The 20,147-nt window shown below is 41.6% G+C and overlaps 2 protein-coding genes across 2 annotated transcripts in view; both read left to right on the forward strand.

Annotated features, from left to right (window-relative positions):
* Efcab5 (EF-hand calcium binding domain 5) overlaps positions 1 to 4,808 on the forward strand; it is a 109,125-nt gene extending 104,317 nt beyond the window's left edge. The window contains exon 23 of the mRNA XM_076936262.1: positions 4,232 to 4,808. Within this exon, the coding sequence (XP_076792377.1) occupies positions 4,232 to 4,425 (194 nt within the window). The 3' untranslated portion in view covers positions 4,426 to 4,808. The remainder of the gene's footprint in view (positions 1 to 4,231) is intronic.
* A 10,838-nt stretch (positions 4,809 to 15,646) lies between these two features.
* Positions 15,647 to 20,147, forward strand: part of Nsrp1 (nuclear speckle splicing regulatory protein 1) — a 32,034-nt gene continuing 27,533 nt past the window's right edge. Inside the window, exons 1-2 of the mRNA XM_034507767.2 lie at positions 15,647 to 16,053; positions 17,233 to 17,323. Of these exons, the coding sequence (XP_034363658.1) occupies positions 16,034 to 16,053; positions 17,233 to 17,323 (111 nt within the window). The 5' untranslated portion in view covers positions 15,647 to 16,033. The remainder of the gene's footprint in view (positions 16,054 to 17,232; positions 17,324 to 20,147) is intronic.

Here is a 20,147-nt window from a genome sequence, read left to right on the forward strand (position 1 = left end):
AGCATAGCAGCAGGTTTGACCGCCACCAAATGTCTGGAGGTGGCTTCACCGAACCATGAACTTCTGTAAGGATAAATTACACGGACGGAAACTCTCACGTTTGATTTATGGCTACGTTGTAAAAAGTCCAGAGCCTGTGCTACTGCACAGCAGTCATGCCCACAGTGGGAGTGGAGGAGCTGTGTGCGGCAACGACTCAGGATTCATCCCGGAACAAACCTCTACTCCGCTGGAATAACTCAAAACGGGATGCCGTCCTCGTTCCTAATAGGCCTGGGAGGTATCCAACGGTGCCTTTGGGATGACATTCAAATCACCAGGGATGCATTAAGACCCCGACTATCACCACAGAGTTCCCCTGCCTGTGTAAAGACCTAGCTGGAATTACACGCACATCTCCTTCCAGGTGTGCGGTCCTGGGCTGACCTTCAGCTCGCTGGGTCAGGCAGAGACGCTAACGGACTACGTTTTAAAATGACTTAGGGGTGTCTAGCAACGGAAATAGAGAAGTAAAGCCAACACAATGGATGGGAAAGGAACGCAGTTAAGAGACACTGCTGGCATTGGTTCGCTGGCAGTCTAAGGAAGCACTTCGGCTTTTGAACTTGAAGTTAAATACTTCAGTCTTTTTGCTTTGCCTGTTTTTATTAATTGTCTCTGCTTCCCGGAGGATTTAGCTCAATTAATCCAATGTCAAAGCAGGGATCTACAAATTTAGGTTTAATTTAAAAACACGCTTTTTATAGTTCGATATTTCCAGCATAATGAATTCCCTGTGTTATTAAAAGTTTGATTAAAGTGGGACCTAAAAATACCCTATCAGAAGCCTACTGAATCCATCCCTGAATGTTATTCAGTGGCTTACTCCGAAATCCTTATAGCTTAAATGTACCTTTAAAATTGCTATAAGCTTTGCTAAGGCAAATCAAAATGGTCATAATTTCATAGAGTCCTGGTAGAAAGAAAGAAAAATAGACAGACTCTTGAGAATTGCTATGAGGATGGGTGTGGACGGTCTGCCGATCTGTGACGGTCAGTCACCTGTCTACCGCTAGAGGGCAGTGGCAGCCAACAGTAGTGTTTCGAGTTAGTTGAGGCTTCCTTACAGGGCTCATTAGAAGCCCCTGTAAACACCTCTGTCTCCAGAAAGGAAAGGGGAAACAGGAACCACCTCCAGGCGGTTCAGAGCTTTTGTCCCCGGTAACAGTAAAACAGGAAATAAGCAACAGGGGCTTGAGAAAGAGAAGACCTTTCTCTCCTCCCTCAGGTCCTTCTATCACAAAGGAGATGGTGACTGGTTTAATAATGTAACGTTATAGATAGCGGTCTCCATACTGGGATGTTCAGCCAAGATCACCGACAGCCGACAGCCGTGGATGGAACGGGGCACTCTTTGAGAATTTGGGACACACAGAACGATCTGTGGGGAGCTGTTTTATCTCAGGAAATTAGTTGGGACGGGTACTAGGAGTGTCCTGGGGTGAACTTTGCGTTTATTTAATTTAAATGTATAACACAGGAACATTAAGATAATTAGAGTAATCTTTGGAAATCTGTAATATTTCTTTGTAAATTTTCCAGGAAGCTAATTAGCACAAAGAGGGATCAGTGGTGACAAACGTGCCCTCTGTGTTTTAAGTAGGTATTTTTATTGGTCTAGAGTTACCCATAAAGGGAGATGAATCAGATATTTCTAATGTGTTCTCATGACTAACATCTGTTCTTGTTTTTATTCATAATTGTCACTAATATTATTGAGCTATAATCTGAAAAAACTTTTAGGACTTGAAATAAAGAAATTAAATTATTCCTTAATTTAATGTTTCAATTCAACATTTATTGAACACTTAAAATTGAAAGAGAAAAACAGTGCCTTTCTCTCTCTCTCTCTCTCTCTCTCTCTCTCTCTCTCTCTCGTGTGGTGTGTGTGTGTGTGTGTGTGTGTGTGTAACAAGAGAGAATGTTAGAAAATTAATTGCACCTACATGTTTTAAAGTCAGCTTCATATAAAAATGAAGATGTAAATATTTTCTTATTGCATGGGCCTTTCCTGTTGCACGCTTCACCTTAGCTCACAGAGGTGAAACCATGCTAAAGCCAAGCCCAGTTCAGGGAAACTTGCTCCTTGTATTGGTAGGAGACAGGAAGTAAAATATGTCCTGGGGTGTGTGTGATGGCTCAGAGAACAAAGGTCCCTGCCACCAAGCCTTACAACCCAAGTTTGATCCCTGGGCCCATATAGAGGGAGAGAACTCCAAGTTTGTCCTCTGATCTGCACACACATGTGCTATGACACATATTCACACACACACACACACACACACACACACACACACACACACACCAGTAAATAAAACATAATAAAAGTAGGGCCTGAGAGTTGGCTCAGAGGTTAATTTCAGTGACTGCTCTTCCAGAGGTCCTGAGTTCAGTTCCCAGCAACCACATGGTGACTCACAACCATCTGTAATGGGATCCGATGCCCTCTTCTGGTGTGTCTGAAGACAGCGATAGTGTACTTATATACATAAAATAAATAAATCTTTAAAAAAGAAAAAGATAATAAAAGTGTTGTTTTAAAATTATAGTAGATGGTTGAGATTATAGTTAAGCTTCTCTTAGTGATTATTTAAAGCTCTCATTCAGTTTTATATATACTATATATATATATAACAGTTTTATATATACTGTATATAAACTGTATATATAACAGTTTGTTCAACCCAAATCAGCAGATCTTTATCCGGGTCAACATCGAGTTAGACTAGAAGCCACAGTAATGGATAAAGCCCGGCCTGTGGTGGAGGAAAGGGACAGATCCTCCTGCATATTTTCTTATTTGCTCTCATAGTAATCCTGAAGTACTGTTCCTATTTTGCAAAAAGATAGGCAGACTCGGAGCAAGTAAATGATCTGTTTAAGGTCACAAAATCAGTTAGGATTGAGCCAAAATTAGACCCCAGGCCTATTCAACTCTAAAGTGCTCCTTCCATCCAACCAGTCCATCTAAATATTAGTCGTTGGCTCCTGGGAGTCTATAGGAATGGCAGGTAACAGTTTTCAACAGTGGGCAGTAACCACATATCTTGAAACAATTTTTAACTAGAGAATATTTCGAATATCATAGTATAAGTAATAAGCACGGTGTATTCATCATGAAATAATATTTTATAGCCAACCTTAGCATGCCTTGTTTGCATTAGGTTCATTTTCCTTTGTTTTATAGTGCTGGCACGTGACCTAGAGTTCTGTATGTGCAAAGCAGCTGCTCTACCACTTAACTGCACCTCAGGCCCCTTTTAAATTTTAGTTTAAATCAGGGTCTCACTGAGTTGCTGAGGCTGGCCAAAACTGTTATCTAGCTTAGACTCACCTCAAATGAGCAAATTTCTTGCTTCAGCCTGCTGAGGAGTTGGGATTGCAGGGGTATCACCATGCCCATCTGAGGCAGATGTTTTGTCTTTCATTTTTAGGGTGTAAGCTATAACAGGAGCAGTCGAGACTTTCTGCACCTCTCGTCCCATCCTCCTTTCTCCTAACGTGATCATGAATTTGGGGCTTGTGGCTTTCATGCCTGATTCATCCCTTTTACTGTATCTTTTTTGTTTGACATTTTTTTTAAAAAAGATATATTTATTTATTTTATGTATGTGAGTACACTGTAGCTGTCTTCAGACACACCAGAAGAGGGTATCAGATCCCATTACAGATGGTTGTGAGCCACCACATAGTTGCTGGGAATTGAGCTCAGGACCTCTGGGAGAGCAGCCAGTGCTCTTAACTGATGAGGCATCCCTCCAGCCCTGTCTTTTTGTTTTTTAATATAGGGTTTCCTCTGTGTAGTCCTGGCCATCCTGGAACTCACCCTGCAGACCAGGCTGGCCTTGAACTCAAGATATTTGTTTGCCTCTGCTTCCTGAGTGCTGGGATTAAAGGCGTGTGCCACTACCACCTGGCTTCCTTTTACTATATCTTTATGAAATCATAAATCTTACAGGTTTTAAACCTTTAAGAGTTATACCCAAATACATACAAGATTCTCCACATTATATGTGCGTATGTGTGTATATATGTATCAAATTCTATTTACCTTTTAGAATTAAGTATGTAAACAAGATACTGCTCTGATTTTGATTCACAACATAGCTAATGAATTTTAATCATTTAAAATTATTTCTTCATAATTAAAGTACAATATTATCTATACTAACTTTTCCTTTTCTTGATGCAGATCATTCTCGAGTTCAAGTCTGGAAATTTGGGAACATTGTCATTGAACTCCTGTACCACTGGATCTACGTTTGTTTAACTCTCATAGAACTAAACATCCAACAAGATAGTTCCATTATACCTCCATTGCCCAAGAAGAGTACCACCTCTATTTATGCAATATCCTCAGAGAGATCAATTCGAGAGAAATTTTAGGGATCGGTACCATATCAGGACATGTTGATTGTGTCCAATGCTGTTAACCATGAAATATTTTCAACTGGAAAGAATGCCCCATAGACATATTCTTCTCCCAGATACTCACCCCAGTACTCTCTAAAGCCAAAAGTGCTACATAAGGGAGAAATTTTAAAGAGTATCCATTAATGATGACTGTAGCCCAAAGTACCAGAATACATAATAAAATGTATTTTAGTTTGAGCTTTCTGTATGACAGGAGACTGGTCTGGCTGTTTGGAAAGTTGCTTTTCATTAATTTAAATAGCAAAATAAAGAATGCTGGGGTCTGGGAGGGGGAAATGGCAGCTTTTACATCAAAAGAGTACCAAACAATAAAGATTTTAAGAAATGGACTTATAACTGGTTTTTTTTTAGAATTTTTTAAAGACTATCCATACACTACTTCTCCATCTCTTTTTCATCTCTCCTTTTCTTAACAATTTAATAATCATTTTTATATTTCTGTTTGTTTGTTTGTTTGTTTGTTTGAAACAGAATCTCCATATATTTCTGAGGCTAGCCTGGAACTGGATATATAGCCCAGACTGGCTTTGAACCCCTGATATTCCTGCCTCAGTACCTTGAAGGTTGTGAGTATAATTATGTACCCTACCACAAGTATCATTTTAATGAACAGGAAATGTTTGCCCATGGCTCACAGAATAAAGAAAACATCAATTTTTATTAACAAAAGCTTCTTAAGTTTGTAAGTACAAAAGAATTTATATTTTCTCAAAGCTTGTTATTACAGCAAACTTTACTGCTGTGTCATAAGATTTCATCTTTGTAAGATACTTTCTTACAAAGATGACAAACCCCATTTTTAATAAAAATTGGGAAATTAAACTTTACTTTTTTATCAGGTGACAAACTGTGATGTGTCCTGAGTGTCTTATAAGTGGAGCTTGGCAGCCTGTACCCTTTCCTGATAAGATGCCAGTGTTATCTTGTCTCAGATGAGCTCACAACCAGCGTTACCACCCTTGGCCACTTCGTCTTTGGAGGGAAGCATTTTCAGGCATTTGCAGCCCCACTTCTAGCAACAATGTTCTTAAAGATATTAAACTGATAGCCATATATCCGGATGGCTTCAGAACAAACATAAATACAGATGATGGTGCAGGCATCTGGAGAGAGGAGGACCAGAGAGGCTGTTTATATTGTGGTTATGGGAATTAAATTTACTATGGCTTAGTAATGATAATAGATATTTTATATTTTCAGAGTTATCTTTTTTATGTGTGCAAATGTCTGCCTGAATGTGTGTTTGTGCATCTTGTGCAGTGCAGTGCAGTGCAGTGCTCGAGAGAGCCAGTCACAACCAAATGTGCGGGCCATTTAAGTGCTAGGAATCGAACTATTTTCCCTCTGGATGAGCAGCCAGTGTTCTCAACTGCTGAGTTGTGTCTGGCCCTGGGGATACAGCTCAGTGGGTAGTGTAGCTGATGGGCAAGCACAAAGCCCTGGGGTTGGTCCCCAGCACCACATAAAATCAGAGGTGGTGACATAGCACTCCAATCCCAGCACTTGGGGATGGAAAGCAGAAAGACCCAAAGCTCAATGGTCTCCATAGTAACTGTGGGACCACCACTTCATCAGATCAGCTATATTTGCTTGCAAAAGGTCCTCACAGCTGATCTCATTGACATCCCCTTGTAGGACATGGAGGATGGGGCTCTCACCTAAGTATCTAGCCACCCCTGCCAATCAGTTATTTGCAGTTCTAGCCTCCAGGAGGGGCTAAAGTATATAATGTAAAAACAGGGATGGTCTAGGAGAGGAGACTCCAACTGTGCAACCATGGGAGACTCCATGCTGGGTGCAACCCTTCCAGTGTGGCTACTTTGAAGGTCCCCTATGTTCCTACCCATAACTCCTTGCCAGTGCTATGTAAAGAAGCCGAATAAACTCATTAGTTTCCTACAGTAAACTTCGGTGGGATGGTACCTGTTTGTAACTGGGACCTTAGGAGGAAGGGTAGGTGTTTACATCTTCTCCAGGGAAAGAATTTTAGCAACATTGGGATATTGCCCCATCCAGCAGGGCATTGAACAGGGTCTGGGGAGATCACCTGAAAGAGAGAATAGGGGAAACAGGCGAACACAAAGAAGGACGGCTTGTCTATAGTCTGATCAAACCAGCATTTTTACTTTTTTCACACGGGTTATATACACATAAAGGCAGGATGTGGGGAAGGGGATGATGCAGGAGCGTAGGTGTTCTCAGGGGGAGCACAGATACCTTCCAGAACAGGGTATCAGCTGGGTGAAGAAGCAGGGGACAGGTCACTTATGACTCTGTCTGTAATTCACTTGTTCTTATCTAAGCTGGCACCAAGGCTACTTATCCACAAGGTCTATGACTACTTGTTCTTATCCAGGCTGGTAAATTTCCACCAAGGCTGCCTGTTTACAAGATGGTATAGCTATCTGTTTTGGGGTCAGTGTTTTTCCAGAGACCAAGACTTTGGGTTAGCAGGCTGACTTATGGCTGATTTTTAGGCCTTCACTGTATAAGTGAGGCTGCTCCTGACAGGATATGGAAGGCCCTAAATAAATAACTTCTTTTGACTGACAAGATCAATTAGCTGAATACAGTACGGTGTATTAGTCAGGGTTCCCTAGAGTCATAGAATTTATAGAATGAATCTCTCTCTCTCCATATATATATATATATATATATATATATATATATATATATATATATGTGTGTGTGTGTGTGTGTGTGTGTGTGTGTGTATACATATATATACATACATATATATACACGTGTATATATATATATATATATATATATATATATATATATATATGTATATGTAACTTATTGGAATGACTTACAAATTACAGTCCAACTAATCCAACAATGGTTGTGAATGGGAAGCTCAAGAATCTAGTAGTTGCTCAGTCCCACAAGGCTGGGTGTCTCAGCTGGTCTTCTGTATCTGCTGGAATCCTGAAGAAGTAGGCTCCAGTGGCTGTGAGGGAATGGATGTGCTATCGAGGCAAGGACAAAGAAAAATGTGCCCCCCCCACTTCCGGATTGTAGTTGACAACCAAGAATAGCCATCAGATATGGCCTGCTTCTTTTTCCTGATGCAGTTCAGTAACTTACCTTATACTCGAGTAATTAATCATTAAATTTTACCCCCTATCTATTGCCTAAGCTTAGACTGTCCTCACAGATCTCCGCTGGGGAGGCCTCTTTGGGTGATGCCATTTTGTTTCATGTGACTCTGACTCTCTAGCCATGGCTGTTTGAATTAGGAGTCACCATTTACTAAAATGAAGCCAACCTGTGAAGCAGACTTACAAAGACAAAAGTACTCAGCTGAGCGTGGTGCTGCAGCCCTATAATCCCAGCACTGAGGAGGCTCAAGCAGGGGGACTTCTAGTTCAAGGCCAGCCTGGGCTATAATAGAGAGACTGCATTTCCTCTCTTTCCCCCAAAAATGTACCCGAAGCAGACAGATAAAATTGAGACATAGCAAACGGAACATTTCCTTAAAAAATATTGTTTGTTTAGAAAGGGAAAAAATGTGATGGAGGGTGTTGAAGCCTGCTCCTTTTAACACAACTGTAGCCATTTTGTATTTAGTCTGCATTTTGCTTCTAAGTTGAAATTAAGTTAGGTTCTCAGACTCCACTTCTCACAAGTAATTATCCATAGCTGGCACTGAAAACTTCTCCTAAAAGGTCAAAACCATATGGCTGTAATTCTCAGTCTCTGTTATCTCGATGCTTTGAAACTTCTCTGTTCACCACCCCTTACTGTTCAACTCCTCTGTTCACCACCCCTTACCTGTTCACCACCCCTTACCTCACAACTAATCAGCTTAAAGTTTGGCTGGTAATACTTTGTCTAGTTAAAATGTAATACTGCCTCCACCCTTGCCTTCTGAACTCCTGAACCTGGTTTTCCTGCCCTGAGAACAGACTGGTTCCACAATTAGGTTCCCGTGTCCTTTTTTGTGGTCCTGAACATTCAGGTCTTTGGGGGGGGGGGGGGCGTTCAATAAACTATTCTTGCTTAACTGAAATCTGTGTTTGTATGGTTTGTGTGGTGATTCCTGATCTCAACAGTGGATGTTCACAGAGCTGCTGCATACTGTGGGTCAGCAGAAGTTGTAGAGAGGTGAAAGGTAACTAAGAAGCTGGAAGCAGAGGCTGCAAGTAGTGACAGTGACAATAGGTAGCACCCATGTCAAAAGATTAAACAGATAACCACTGGTGTGGGTGCTACTGTTCCCACAGCTGTCTTGTTCTCAATACTAAGCGACCATTTTCTCAGAGGTAAACGGAGTGGGGATTGTTACACATTCAGGGGTATGCTGGTGATAAGTTCTTTTCCTGGCTTAGCTCACTTCTGTATTGCATCTCATGTTAAAGAGTCCAGACTTGGGTTCTAAAGTCTCAGTAGCTTCTCTGTGTCCTTGAATCCTGTAGTAGCAATTACCACTGTAACTGCAGACTGACAACTAAGCAAAGAACCCTCTTCAACATTTTGCCTGAGAAGCCAAGATTCTAGAGGACTGCTTTACTACTGTGCCCCAAAGGCAATGGGAGATTCCTGATCATCTGGGATCCTGGAATCCCACTGGGCAGTCTTGTGTGACCTATTCCCATTTGATCTTTTCAGCAGGAGGTAGACGACCTTGACCCTTTTTCAAATTTTAAGCAAAGTAACACACCCTGTTTGTTGAATCATCCTATTATATAATGCCTGCTGAGATCAGAAAGTTCTTAGTCCCACCTCACTCCTATTTTCTTTATTTCAGAGTCATCTTCCAATTCTTTTAGCCTTAGGAGCTGGCAAATAGCCAAGGAGCCAAACCTAGCCAGGTAGGTGTCTATCATGGTAAACCATACTTTGGAAGCCCAGTATAGTGGCACACACCTACAATCCCAGAATTAGGAAGCTCAAGCAGGAAACTTGTACATTCTAGACCAACCCTGGCTACATAAAGGAGACTCTATTATTCAAAATAAGAAGTCTGATTAGTTGGTTGGAGAGATGGCTCAGCAGTTAAGAGCATTGACTGCTCTTCCAGAGGTCCTGAGTTCAATTCCCATGCAACCACCTGGTTGCTCACAACCATCTGTAATGGGATATGATGCCCTCTTCTGGTGTGTCTAAAGACAGTAACAGTGCACTCACATACATACATATAATAAATAAATAAAATCTTTTTAAAAAGTCTGAGTGGAATGTTGGCCCCTTGTCTATGGCTACCTTCACACCATGAGGTCAAAGCTGAGTATCTTCCAGAGACCACACAACAAGTTCCTTACATATTGTACTCAATAACTGCAGGGCAGTTTGCCAGTCTCTGCATGTCAGCCATAACTTTGATATTTACCTCTACATTGCTAAACAGCATGGGTGGGTAGATACATTCCTTATGCTCCCAATTTAGGCATTATCCATTAACCTCCCGATATGACATGTTGGGATATCTTTTTGTACTGTGTAAAGGTGTGTCTTTGTTCTTCCTCACTTACCTAAGGCATTCTCTGATTGGCTTTAATAATAAGCTGACAGCCAATAGCTAGGCAGGAGAGGATAGAAGAGGAGGGACTTCTGGACAGAGACAGGAACTGTGGGAAGAATTGAGAGTTGAGGGATTCACCAGTCAGATATAGAGGAAGTAGGACCTACCAGGACTGAGGGGAGGTGGCAAGCGCAGACAAGCATAGACATGGTTACTTAAGTTATATGTGCTAGTTGGGAACAAGCTAGGTTATAAGACCTAATTAAGCTTTCCTAAATAATAAAAAATCTGCATGTCATTATTTGAGAGCTGGAAGGTCAAGACAGTCTGAGGATAATGTCATACAAAAATGTAGCTTCTTCCCAATGCTTCGTGTGTGTGTGTGTGATGTCATTGTTTGAATTATAACAGATGGGTATTCATATACATTACCATGACTATACATCTGTTATATAAAGTGTGCAATTATTTTTGTGCTTGCACATCTTGTCAATATTTCTGGAGTTCATGTCAAAAAAAACCACTAGAATAGCTGGATCACATGAAGATTTCAGAGCAAGGACTGTTTTTTTGTTGTTGTTGTTGTTTGTTTGTTTGTTTGTTTGTTTTTGCAAAGGAGGTTACTTTATAATGGGGTCAACTAAGAGCACATGGCATTCTTAAAATATTTATATATCTAATAATTGGGTTTCAGAATGCAAGAAGCAAAACGTGATAAATCCATAAGGACTTGCAGGGGGAAGGGAGAGATTCACAGGGTCATGATTGACATGGCACTGGAAGTAAAATCCTGACTAAAAACTACTGAGTTGTGTATTTTCAATGGTAAACTTCATGTGAATTACATCTCAGCGCAGTTGCTTTTGTGTGTGTTTGTGTGTAGTGGAGGGTTGCATATCCCTGCTTGTGGAAGACAGAAGACAGCCTTCATTAGGTCTCTCTCTCTCTCTCTCTCTCTCTCTCTCTCTCTCTCTCTCTCTCTCTGCCTCTCTCTCTGTCTGTATCTCTGTGTCTCTCTCTGCCTCTCTGTCTCTGTCTCTGCCTCTCTCTGTGTGTCTCTGTGTCTCTCTCTGCCTCTCTCTCTCTCTCTCTCTCTCTCTCTCTCTCTCTCTGTGTGTGTGTGTGTGTGTGTGTGTGTGTGTCTGTCTGTCTGTCTGTCTGTCTGTCTGTCTGTCTCTCCTTGAACTCACCAGGCTAGATAGGATAAGCCTACCTGGTCAGATCTGCTGCCATCTCTCCCGATGCTAGCATTATAATTATGCTAGCATTACATACCTGGCTTTTGTTTTTGAAACATGGCTTCTGAGGATTAGATTCAGCTCTTTGTGTTTGCTAGACAAGCACTTTATCATCAATACGGCTATTTTCAAAAAAATAAAAAGAATTTATCTTGGTGTGGTGGTACTCTGGAGGAAGATGCAGGCAGGTCTCTGAGAGTTTCAAGTTATCCAGAATTACATGGTAAGATCCTATCTTTTATTAGAAAGAGGGTGGATAAGAGGTGTCATATTAGATATTAGTCAATATCCACACAAAGATATAGAGACATCAGAACTGGTAAGTATATGGGTAAACACAATACTTTAATTCTTTTTTATAATGTATCTTATGTGCATAGGCACTTTGCCTGCCTGTATGTATGTGCACCACCTCTATGCCTGGAGCTGTTGGGAAACCAGAAGAAAGTGCTAGATCCCCTGGAGCTGTGGGACTCCAGAATTATGAGGCACCATGTGAAGGGTAAGAGCTGAACCCTGATCCTCTGCCTTCTCTCCACCTCCCAATATCTATTTTAAAATAAAAAGACTTTTAAAATCTTTTGTTTAAAGTCATGGTATTGCACACCTGCAATCCCACTATCAGGAGGCAAATGCAGAAGGGTTCCCATAAAGTCAAGGCCAGTCTGGCCTACATAGTGAGCTCCAGTCCAGCTAGACCTACATAGCAAGACCTTGTCTCAGGAAACAAGGAGATGGATCAATGATTCAGTGGCCAAGGTAACTGGCTGCTCTTCCCGAGATCCTACATTCAATTCTCAGCACCCATGTGGCAGCTCACTAACTGTAGTCCCAGAGTGTGGGAAGCCGACAGAAGGCGGCTATCATCCTTGCAGCCATCTTGAGCCATATACCCTGAAAAGAGACTTGATTGCAATAGCCTACAACAGCTGAGCACACTCTGATAACATCTTGTTTCAGATACCCATGATTTTCCCTTGGGTGTGAGAGACTTAAAGGTGTGTGACTTAAGGGTGTGACTTAGAGATCAGATTTAGAGACAAGACCTAAGAGCATGACTTAAAGGTGTGACTTAAAGGCGTGGCTTAGAAATGAGACTGATAAAAGGCGAGAGGCAGACAGAAGAAATTATTACTAGGCATTAGTTATTAGGCACTTGGCACTTGGAGGAAGGACTTAGAATTAGACACTAGACACCTGAGACTTGGAGTAGACACTTGAGACTCGAGACAGGCAACTAGGATCAGACACTTTTACTTGAACTAGAGAACCTGAGACTTGAGACAGAGAATTAGAACTTGGGACTAGGAACTAGGGACTTGGAGAGAAGAAGAGAGACTGAAGAATAAATGGGATTGAATCACACTCTGTCTGGTCTCCATTCTTCACATCCATCCTCACTCTCTCTCTCTTGCTAAACCCTGACTCGAAGACCAGAGCAGCTTGGGGCAGTGCAGGCTCTAACAATTTAGCCCCCAAGGCTTTTGACAGTGCTGGTTCCAACATTGATAGAGCAGTCCCCAACATTTTGGCTCCCAAGCATGGGGCAGAATGGTTCAACATTTCTGGTGCCCAACTTGGGGCAGCTTGGGCCGCAACACCAGAGGATCTGATGCCCTCTTCTGATGTGCAGATGTACATGCAGACAAAACACCCATATACATAAAATACATAAATAACTCTTAAACAAAACAATAAAACCCACCAAAAAGTGTTTAAAGCAAAAGTAGTAATTATTTTGCCCCCTTTGACAAAAAGCACGAGCACAGCACTGCTGTATGTGACTGGAAACGCTTTACATTATAAACAAAGTGGTAAAGTAGCATGTGTATCTTTTTTGGATGTTGGAAAACAGACTTAGGGCTTCACACATGCTGGGCAAGCATCCTACTGTTGACCCACATATCTCAAAGGTGGAGTGTGATAAATTAAAGGTGTCTGGTAGAGGGCTGGTGACTGCAGCTCAGTGGATGGAGTGCCCCACATTCACTTGCCTACCTAGTATATACTGGGCATGATGGTGCATGACTGCAATCCCAGCAGCATAAGGGAGAGAGAGAGCAGGAGGCTCAGAAGTTCAAGGTCATTCGTGGCTACAGAGATTCTAAAGTAAAACTTGAGAAAATTATAAGCATAGAATATGGTTAATACAAATAAAGGCTGAATCATAAATTCAATTATAAGATCTTCTCCATTAACCAAAAACAAGAGAAAATTGTGTCTGGGAGTGGGTAATGAGCAGAGAACATATGGGGAAGATGGAAAGCAAGTGATAGGTGTTTATAATCTGTAATGGTTATCCTCAGTTGTCAACTTGACTACATCTGCAATGAACTAAAATCCAGAAATGGGGGGCACACTTGTGATATATTGAGGCTGGAAGACACAGGCTTTTGATCTGGATTGACACGAGCCTTTAATCCAGATCTTGAGGACACCCTTATTCTGGGCCATATCTTCTGCTGGACCTAGATAAGGACAATGGAAGGAAGCGGTTTGTTCACTGTGCGTCTGCTTGCCCTCACTTTGCCAGCACATCCGTTGGAGCCTACTTCTTCAGGAGCCCAGCTTATACAGAAGACCAGCTGGGCTGCCCAGCCTCGCGGGACTGAGCCACTACTAGATTCTTGGACTTTTCATTCATAGCTATTGATTGTTATGTTAGTTAGGTTAGTTGGACTGTAGCCTGCAAGCCATTGAGCGAGAGAGAGAAAGAGAGAGAGAGAGACACAGAGAGACACAGAGAGAGATTGATTCATTTCATAAGTTCTTTAACACTAGAGAACCCTGACTAATACATAAGTCACTTTAATAATAATGGTTTAAACATTCTAATTTAAATGCAATTATTGAGCAGTGTGTATATGCTATCAGCTTCAGCTATATGCTATCAGCTGAATATAAACCTATCACACATTATGTTCAAACAGTTAAAAGTAAAAAGAATTTTTAAAAGGGCATACTGTGGGGCTGGAGAGATGGCTCAGCGGTTAAGAGTACTGACTGCTCTTCCACAGGTCTTCAGTTCAATTCCTAGCAACTACAAGGTGACTCACAACCATCTGTAATGGGATCTGATGCCCTCTTGTCTGAAGATAGTGACAGTGTACTCACACATAAAATAAATGTAAAAAAAAAGGCATACTATGTTAACATTAATCAAACAGAATTGGTTATACCAAAACAGAGGAATGAATAGTCACTTTTTTTCTTTCGAAGTGCAGGAGTTCAAACCCAGGGCTTTGAGTATGCTAAGTAAGTGTTCTACCTTTAAAACATAAGTCCAGATCTCAGGGTCAGTTCCTAATGATACCAGAGTTGTTGTGACAGAACATCACCATCCCACATGTTCACATGACTTCCAAATATATGGGGGTTGGGGAGACAGAACAGAGAAACAATTATACAGCCTTTTCATAGTTGGTCTCAAACTGTTGTACTAGTTGTTGGGACCGAGGTAAAATGTTAAGGCCTAGGTAACTGTTACCTGTCTAGCCTGCCATTTTGTGCTGTTACTAAGGAATCTTTCTCATATGCTGTTTGTTACTGCTGTTGCTAGGATGCTCTGTGCTTTAGTGTTCTTGAAAAACAATCACCATCAATTAGAACTGCTTTGTGTAGTTCACATGACTTCCACCATACTCTTGGACCCAAACACGAGCACATGTATGTTTTTTTTTTTTTTTACTTTTATAAGCTTCCCCTGGGATGGACCCCAACATAAGAAGCCATTTGCAATAAAACTTCCATTTTGAGTAGGGGATGAATAGAGTTTTAAGTTCCTACCTAAGACATCCCTGGGAATTGACATTCTACTTGGTAGAAAGAGACATGTATGTGGATAACTGATGTCTTGGTTGGCAAGTTAAGACATGAATATTAGGCAAGTCCCCTGCCACAGTTGAATACCTCAACCAATGGGAACAGGATAAGTGTACAAAAAAAGTCGTGCTTCTAATGAAATCGCCTATCTCTAAATCCTGATTGGTGGAGTAACTTGGCACAGATGTTTGTGGATTTTAGGCTTAAAAGCCCTATAGGACCTTAACTCGATGCCAGTCAGCTCCTGAGTTTGGTCTGTGGTCCTGATCTTTCAGTCTTGGAGTGTGATGTTCAATCCCTATTAGACCGTGATCGGTGTCTGAGTGATTTGTGCCATAATTCCCAGACCCCAATACTAATTCAGAATGGTGGATGCACAGACGAAATGTGGCCAGGTTTTGTTTTTTACAATGGGGTGGCACACTTGTGATGAATTACTGTCATTTAGAAGGCTGAGGCAGAAGAATATTCTGGACTATATAGCAGGAAGGTCTCAAACAATGGCCCTGTTAAAATAATTTCCAGCATTCCGAAAGCCAAGGCAGGAAGCTCTTGAGTTCTAGGACAGTTAGGATCATATAATAAGACTCTGTTTGAATAAAATAATCAGTTCACACTGAGGTTCTATTGCTTTTCGTTTTTTAAGTCACCCAAAGCCAGCTACACTGAGCAGCTCAGAAAGAAAACAAATCGACAGATGTGTAGGTAGCCATTTTTGAAACTGATTAAATTCAGATGACTGGCGCCCACTCCGACTCGGTCCGGATTCAGCAAGGGCTCGCGGTTGGACGAGATTCTAACACTATCTCCAGTGATGAGGCCGGTCCTAGGAGCGGGGTTCACAAGCCTCTGGAGTAGAATTTGGTCGTCCCCTCCCCGCGTCGATCCTAAGTCCGATTCTAAACAAGACACAGCGGTTCATTACAAAGCGAGACCCAGCGGCTAAGCGAGTTCCGGGACCGGAAGTGTACGTACGCACGTCGGCGTCAGCGTCACGTCCGCGTCGACCACGTCCAGCGGAGACGGGATCAAGATGGCGATTCCAGGCAGGCAGTGAGTGATGGGGGAGTTAGGGTCAGGCTGGGGAGTAAGAAGCCCGGGAGACTGAGTGTTTAGGCTGAGGCGTCTAATGTCGCCGGAAGTGCAGGGCCACCCCCGCCAGGGTTAGAGGCGGGAGAAGGCGAGGAATCCCGAGCCACATAGGTTCCCCACCCCCGTCCCGTACATTTTTCCAGGATGCAAGCCCGAAGTTTGAGAAACTTGTGAGGAAATAAAGGAAGTTAGGCTGAGGGGCAGAGAGCGAGACTTTTCTATTTTCCAAAAGCTCGGTCTGAGGCCCCTCAGTCTTGCTTCCTACCCCGCGCTTGAGTTTCTCCCGGTTGGATGCGCTCAAGGGCACTGAGAAGAGAAACTCCTGGTTTCCTTAGAGGGCCTTGTTCTCCCTGGCAGAAGCTCAAGCAAGGCCTGCCTCCCGCCCTCCCTTCTGGTGTTAGGACTGTGGTGCTGAGAAGCCATAGAAAAGGGTAGGCATATAGGAAACGGGTGTACGCTGCCGCGAAAGACACAAATACTGTTTACCTACCTGGAAATCTATGCTTGGGCATGTAAACCTTGAGCTGCCACGTCCCGTGGCCTCTACATTTTAAAGCCAAAAACTCGAGAAACGAAATGTGTTAAATCTGGTGATGGTTCTCAGAGGCGCTAAGACAAAGCAGATGAGCTCAGTGGACGGTGATGGGAACTTTCCCTCATGATGACTTGCTCGCAGACAAAAGCAGTTGAGCCAAATAAGCGAATGGGAGCTTGCCCGGATCTCTACTTGGGTTTCTTAGTTAATTCTTTCAAGATCTTAGGAACTGTATGAGTACACAGAAGTGAGAAAAATCAGAGGACAGTTTAGAACATTTTGGTTTTTAGCAAATTTGCAAAGAGCACGACACTAGCTTCTTTAGGATTACTGCCACTTAACTATCTAAAACATTGTTGTGTTCTTCATTTTCTTCTTTAGTAAAAATGTTTAAGTTTGGCCCAGGTAGAAAAATAATAATAATAACTATAAAATCATGACACTAGAATTTTGAGATCATTGCAAAGCAATAAGGCTATTATGTGTTCATAGGTTGTATGATGTGTTTTGATTTGGAAAATTCATCAGGAAGAAGTAGTGGATGTGTTATGTTTTTAACATTTAAAGATAATGGTATGATTTCTATTTCAAAAAAAAATATGCAGGTATGGGCTTATTTTGCCAAAGAAAACACAGCCGTTGCACCGAGTTTTGCAAAAGCCATCAGTGTTTGGGAATGATTCTGATGATGACGAGGTAAGGGAAACTATGTTTTAACTCCTGCATTAGTAGAATATTTTAAAAACTGCTTGTGGATTTGTCTTTACCTTTGATTGTCAGTATAGTGGTTTTGGAGTATCTTTATAGACCCTTCAAAAGAACTGCTATTTTCTGTATGACTAAAGATGACCCCCTAGAAACTTAGTTATTTTTAGATAGTTTGGTACACTCTTTATAGACATTTAAATACCAGTGCCCTAGCTGGCCTGGAGACCAAACTGGCTTTGGACTCAAAAAGGTCCACTTGCTTCTGCATCTGCATCCTGAGTGCTGGTATTAAAGGCCTGTATTTCAATACCTAGCAGTATTAAATGTATTTGTTACTTAGGATACCTAGCTAGGCTTTTAAGGATCTAATTCTGTTGTAAACTGGAGGCCGTCTGCATACTGTTGCTTTCGGCCAGTTTAGAGTTCATTGATAGACATGCATGCACGTACTGAGGCAGACTGAAATTTTACAAGAAAACTTACTGAGGATTTTTGTGTGCCTACTATACTTTGATCTTCACAATTACCCTGTGGTATATGTATTACTTTCATTTTACTGATGAAGTTGGAATTCAAATAGATAAGGGTTGTTTTTTTGTTTTGTTTTGTTTTTTTCATTACTAGTCCACCATTACTAGTCCGTGCAGCTAATAAGTAAACGGCAAGGTGACAACTTGAACACAGGAGACAGCCGGATGGTTCAGTCTATAAATCACCTGCTACCAAGCCTGGCAGCCTGAGCTCAGTTTTTGTGTGGAGGGAGACAACTGACTCTCAGTTTGTCCTCTGACCTCCACTTGTGTGTGAACACACAAACACACAAATAGATGTATTAATAAGATTTGAGCACAGGTTTATCAGATTCTCAAACCTACATTTTTTTTTCTATTCTTCTTTCTTGCTTTATTTTGATAATAGAGCTTTAAAATGTTAGTGAAATATAGAGGACAAAATTACTCATTTTGCTGAAGAAACTCAGGCAGGACTAGGCATTTAGACAACTTTCAAATCTGGTTTAGATTTGAGTACAAAAAGGTGGAGATCATTTCAGTTGAGAGAGAACAAAAAACATAAAGAAAGAAACTTGGCAACGAGGCCTTAGCAGGTTGGGGCCAGATTGTGGAATCCATCTTGCACTGTTTGTATTAAATGTCAACTTTACATACATAAGTAGTTTTTGAGTACTATGTTTGTAGTTTACTTAGTGATGCCATCCCAATTTTATGTTTATCTTGAGAAGATAACTCTCAAATTTCAAAGCACAAAAGGAGAAAAGAATGGAGAGTTTTAGGCCAGCCTGGGCTATAGGTATAGTTAAGACCTTATCTCTAAGAAATGAGTTTGTGGGGGAAGTAAGAGTCAGGGGGTCTTGTAAGAAGTCTTATATGGTAGTTCAGATAGGAGGTGAAGATCTAAGCTTTGGTTCCCAAGCTAACGGGAAGCAAAGGGAACAAATAGACTCAGTATAAACAAGCAGCCCAGGGATAGATAGGAAAGGCACAAGATTGTGTTAAGGGTTTATTTTATATTCATTTATTTTGTATGTGGGCACATGTGTGTCACGACACTGACACACACACGGAATTCAGAGGACAACTCAGGAGTCAGTTCTTTCTCTCATCGTGCAGGATCCTAGAGTTGCGTGTTGCAGGTTGTCAGGCATGGCAGTAGGCACCTTCACCTACTGAGGCAGCCCCTGGAAGAGTGTGTTTTAGGTAGCTATGCTTAGCACAGGATGTAGAGGAAGAGAGTTGACGTACAACATGTAGATTTTTCAGTACATTGGAAATGTAGATGCATTTTTAGAATTATTTATAGAATATTCATTTATTTATTTATTTATTTATTTATTTATTTTGGTTTTTCAAGACAGGATTTCTCTGTGTAGCTGACTGTCCTGGAACTCATTCTGTAGACCAGGCTGGCCTTGAACTCATATATCTGCCTGTCTCTGCCTCCCAAGTGTTGAGATCAAAGACATATGCCACCATCACCCAGCTTTTTCATAGAATTTTTAAAGTTTCCTTTGCAAATTTTTTTTTTTTTTGTATTTGTATGTGAGTGGACACACTCTTGCCATGACACACATGTGCCACTCATGGAACAACTTTTTTTGTTTGTTTGTTTTTGTTTTGTTTGGTTTTTTTTTTGTTTGTTTGTTTTTTCAAGACAGGGTTTCTCTGTGTAGTCCTGGCTGTCCTGGACTCACTCTGTAGACCAGGCTGTCCTCGAACTCAGAAATCCACCTGCCTCTGCCTCCCAAGTGCTGGGATTAAAGGCGTGCACCACCACTGCCCGGCTATGGAACAGCTTTTGAGGCAGTTGATTCTCCTGCTGTGTCAACCCCATGGATCAAACTCATGTAGTTAAGCATGGTGACAATCACTTTAACCCTCTGGGCCATCTCTTCATGCCTACCTCTCCTTTAAGATTGAATGTGTGAGCATTTCTATGCCAGGTGCACATGTGCAGGTCAGAGGACAACTGTGGAGAGCTGTCTGTCTCCTCCTAGTCTGTGTCGATGATCTGGACTATTCTCCTGTGTTTGTGTCTTATCTACCCAGAAGAGGTTGGATTACAGGTGTGCACCACCACATCCCACTTTTTTCAGACTGTGGCAAGCACTTCTACCTGACAAGCACCTCATTGACCCAGTTTCCCCTTTTTAAGAAAATACCTCGATATAGTCTATATGCCATATACATCTGTTTTAATTTTAAAATTAATTTATTTAGTGTATGTCTGTATGATTGTATGTGCCATGGTGCTTGTGTGGCAGTCAGAGGGCAGCTTGTAGGAGAAGGTTCTCACC

Source organism: Arvicanthis niloticus, chromosome 6, assembly GCF_011762505.2.
Source record: "Arvicanthis niloticus isolate mArvNil1 chromosome 6, mArvNil1.pat.X, whole genome shotgun sequence".
NCBI classification, from domain to species: Eukaryota; Metazoa; Chordata; class Mammalia; order Rodentia; family Muridae; genus Arvicanthis; species Arvicanthis niloticus.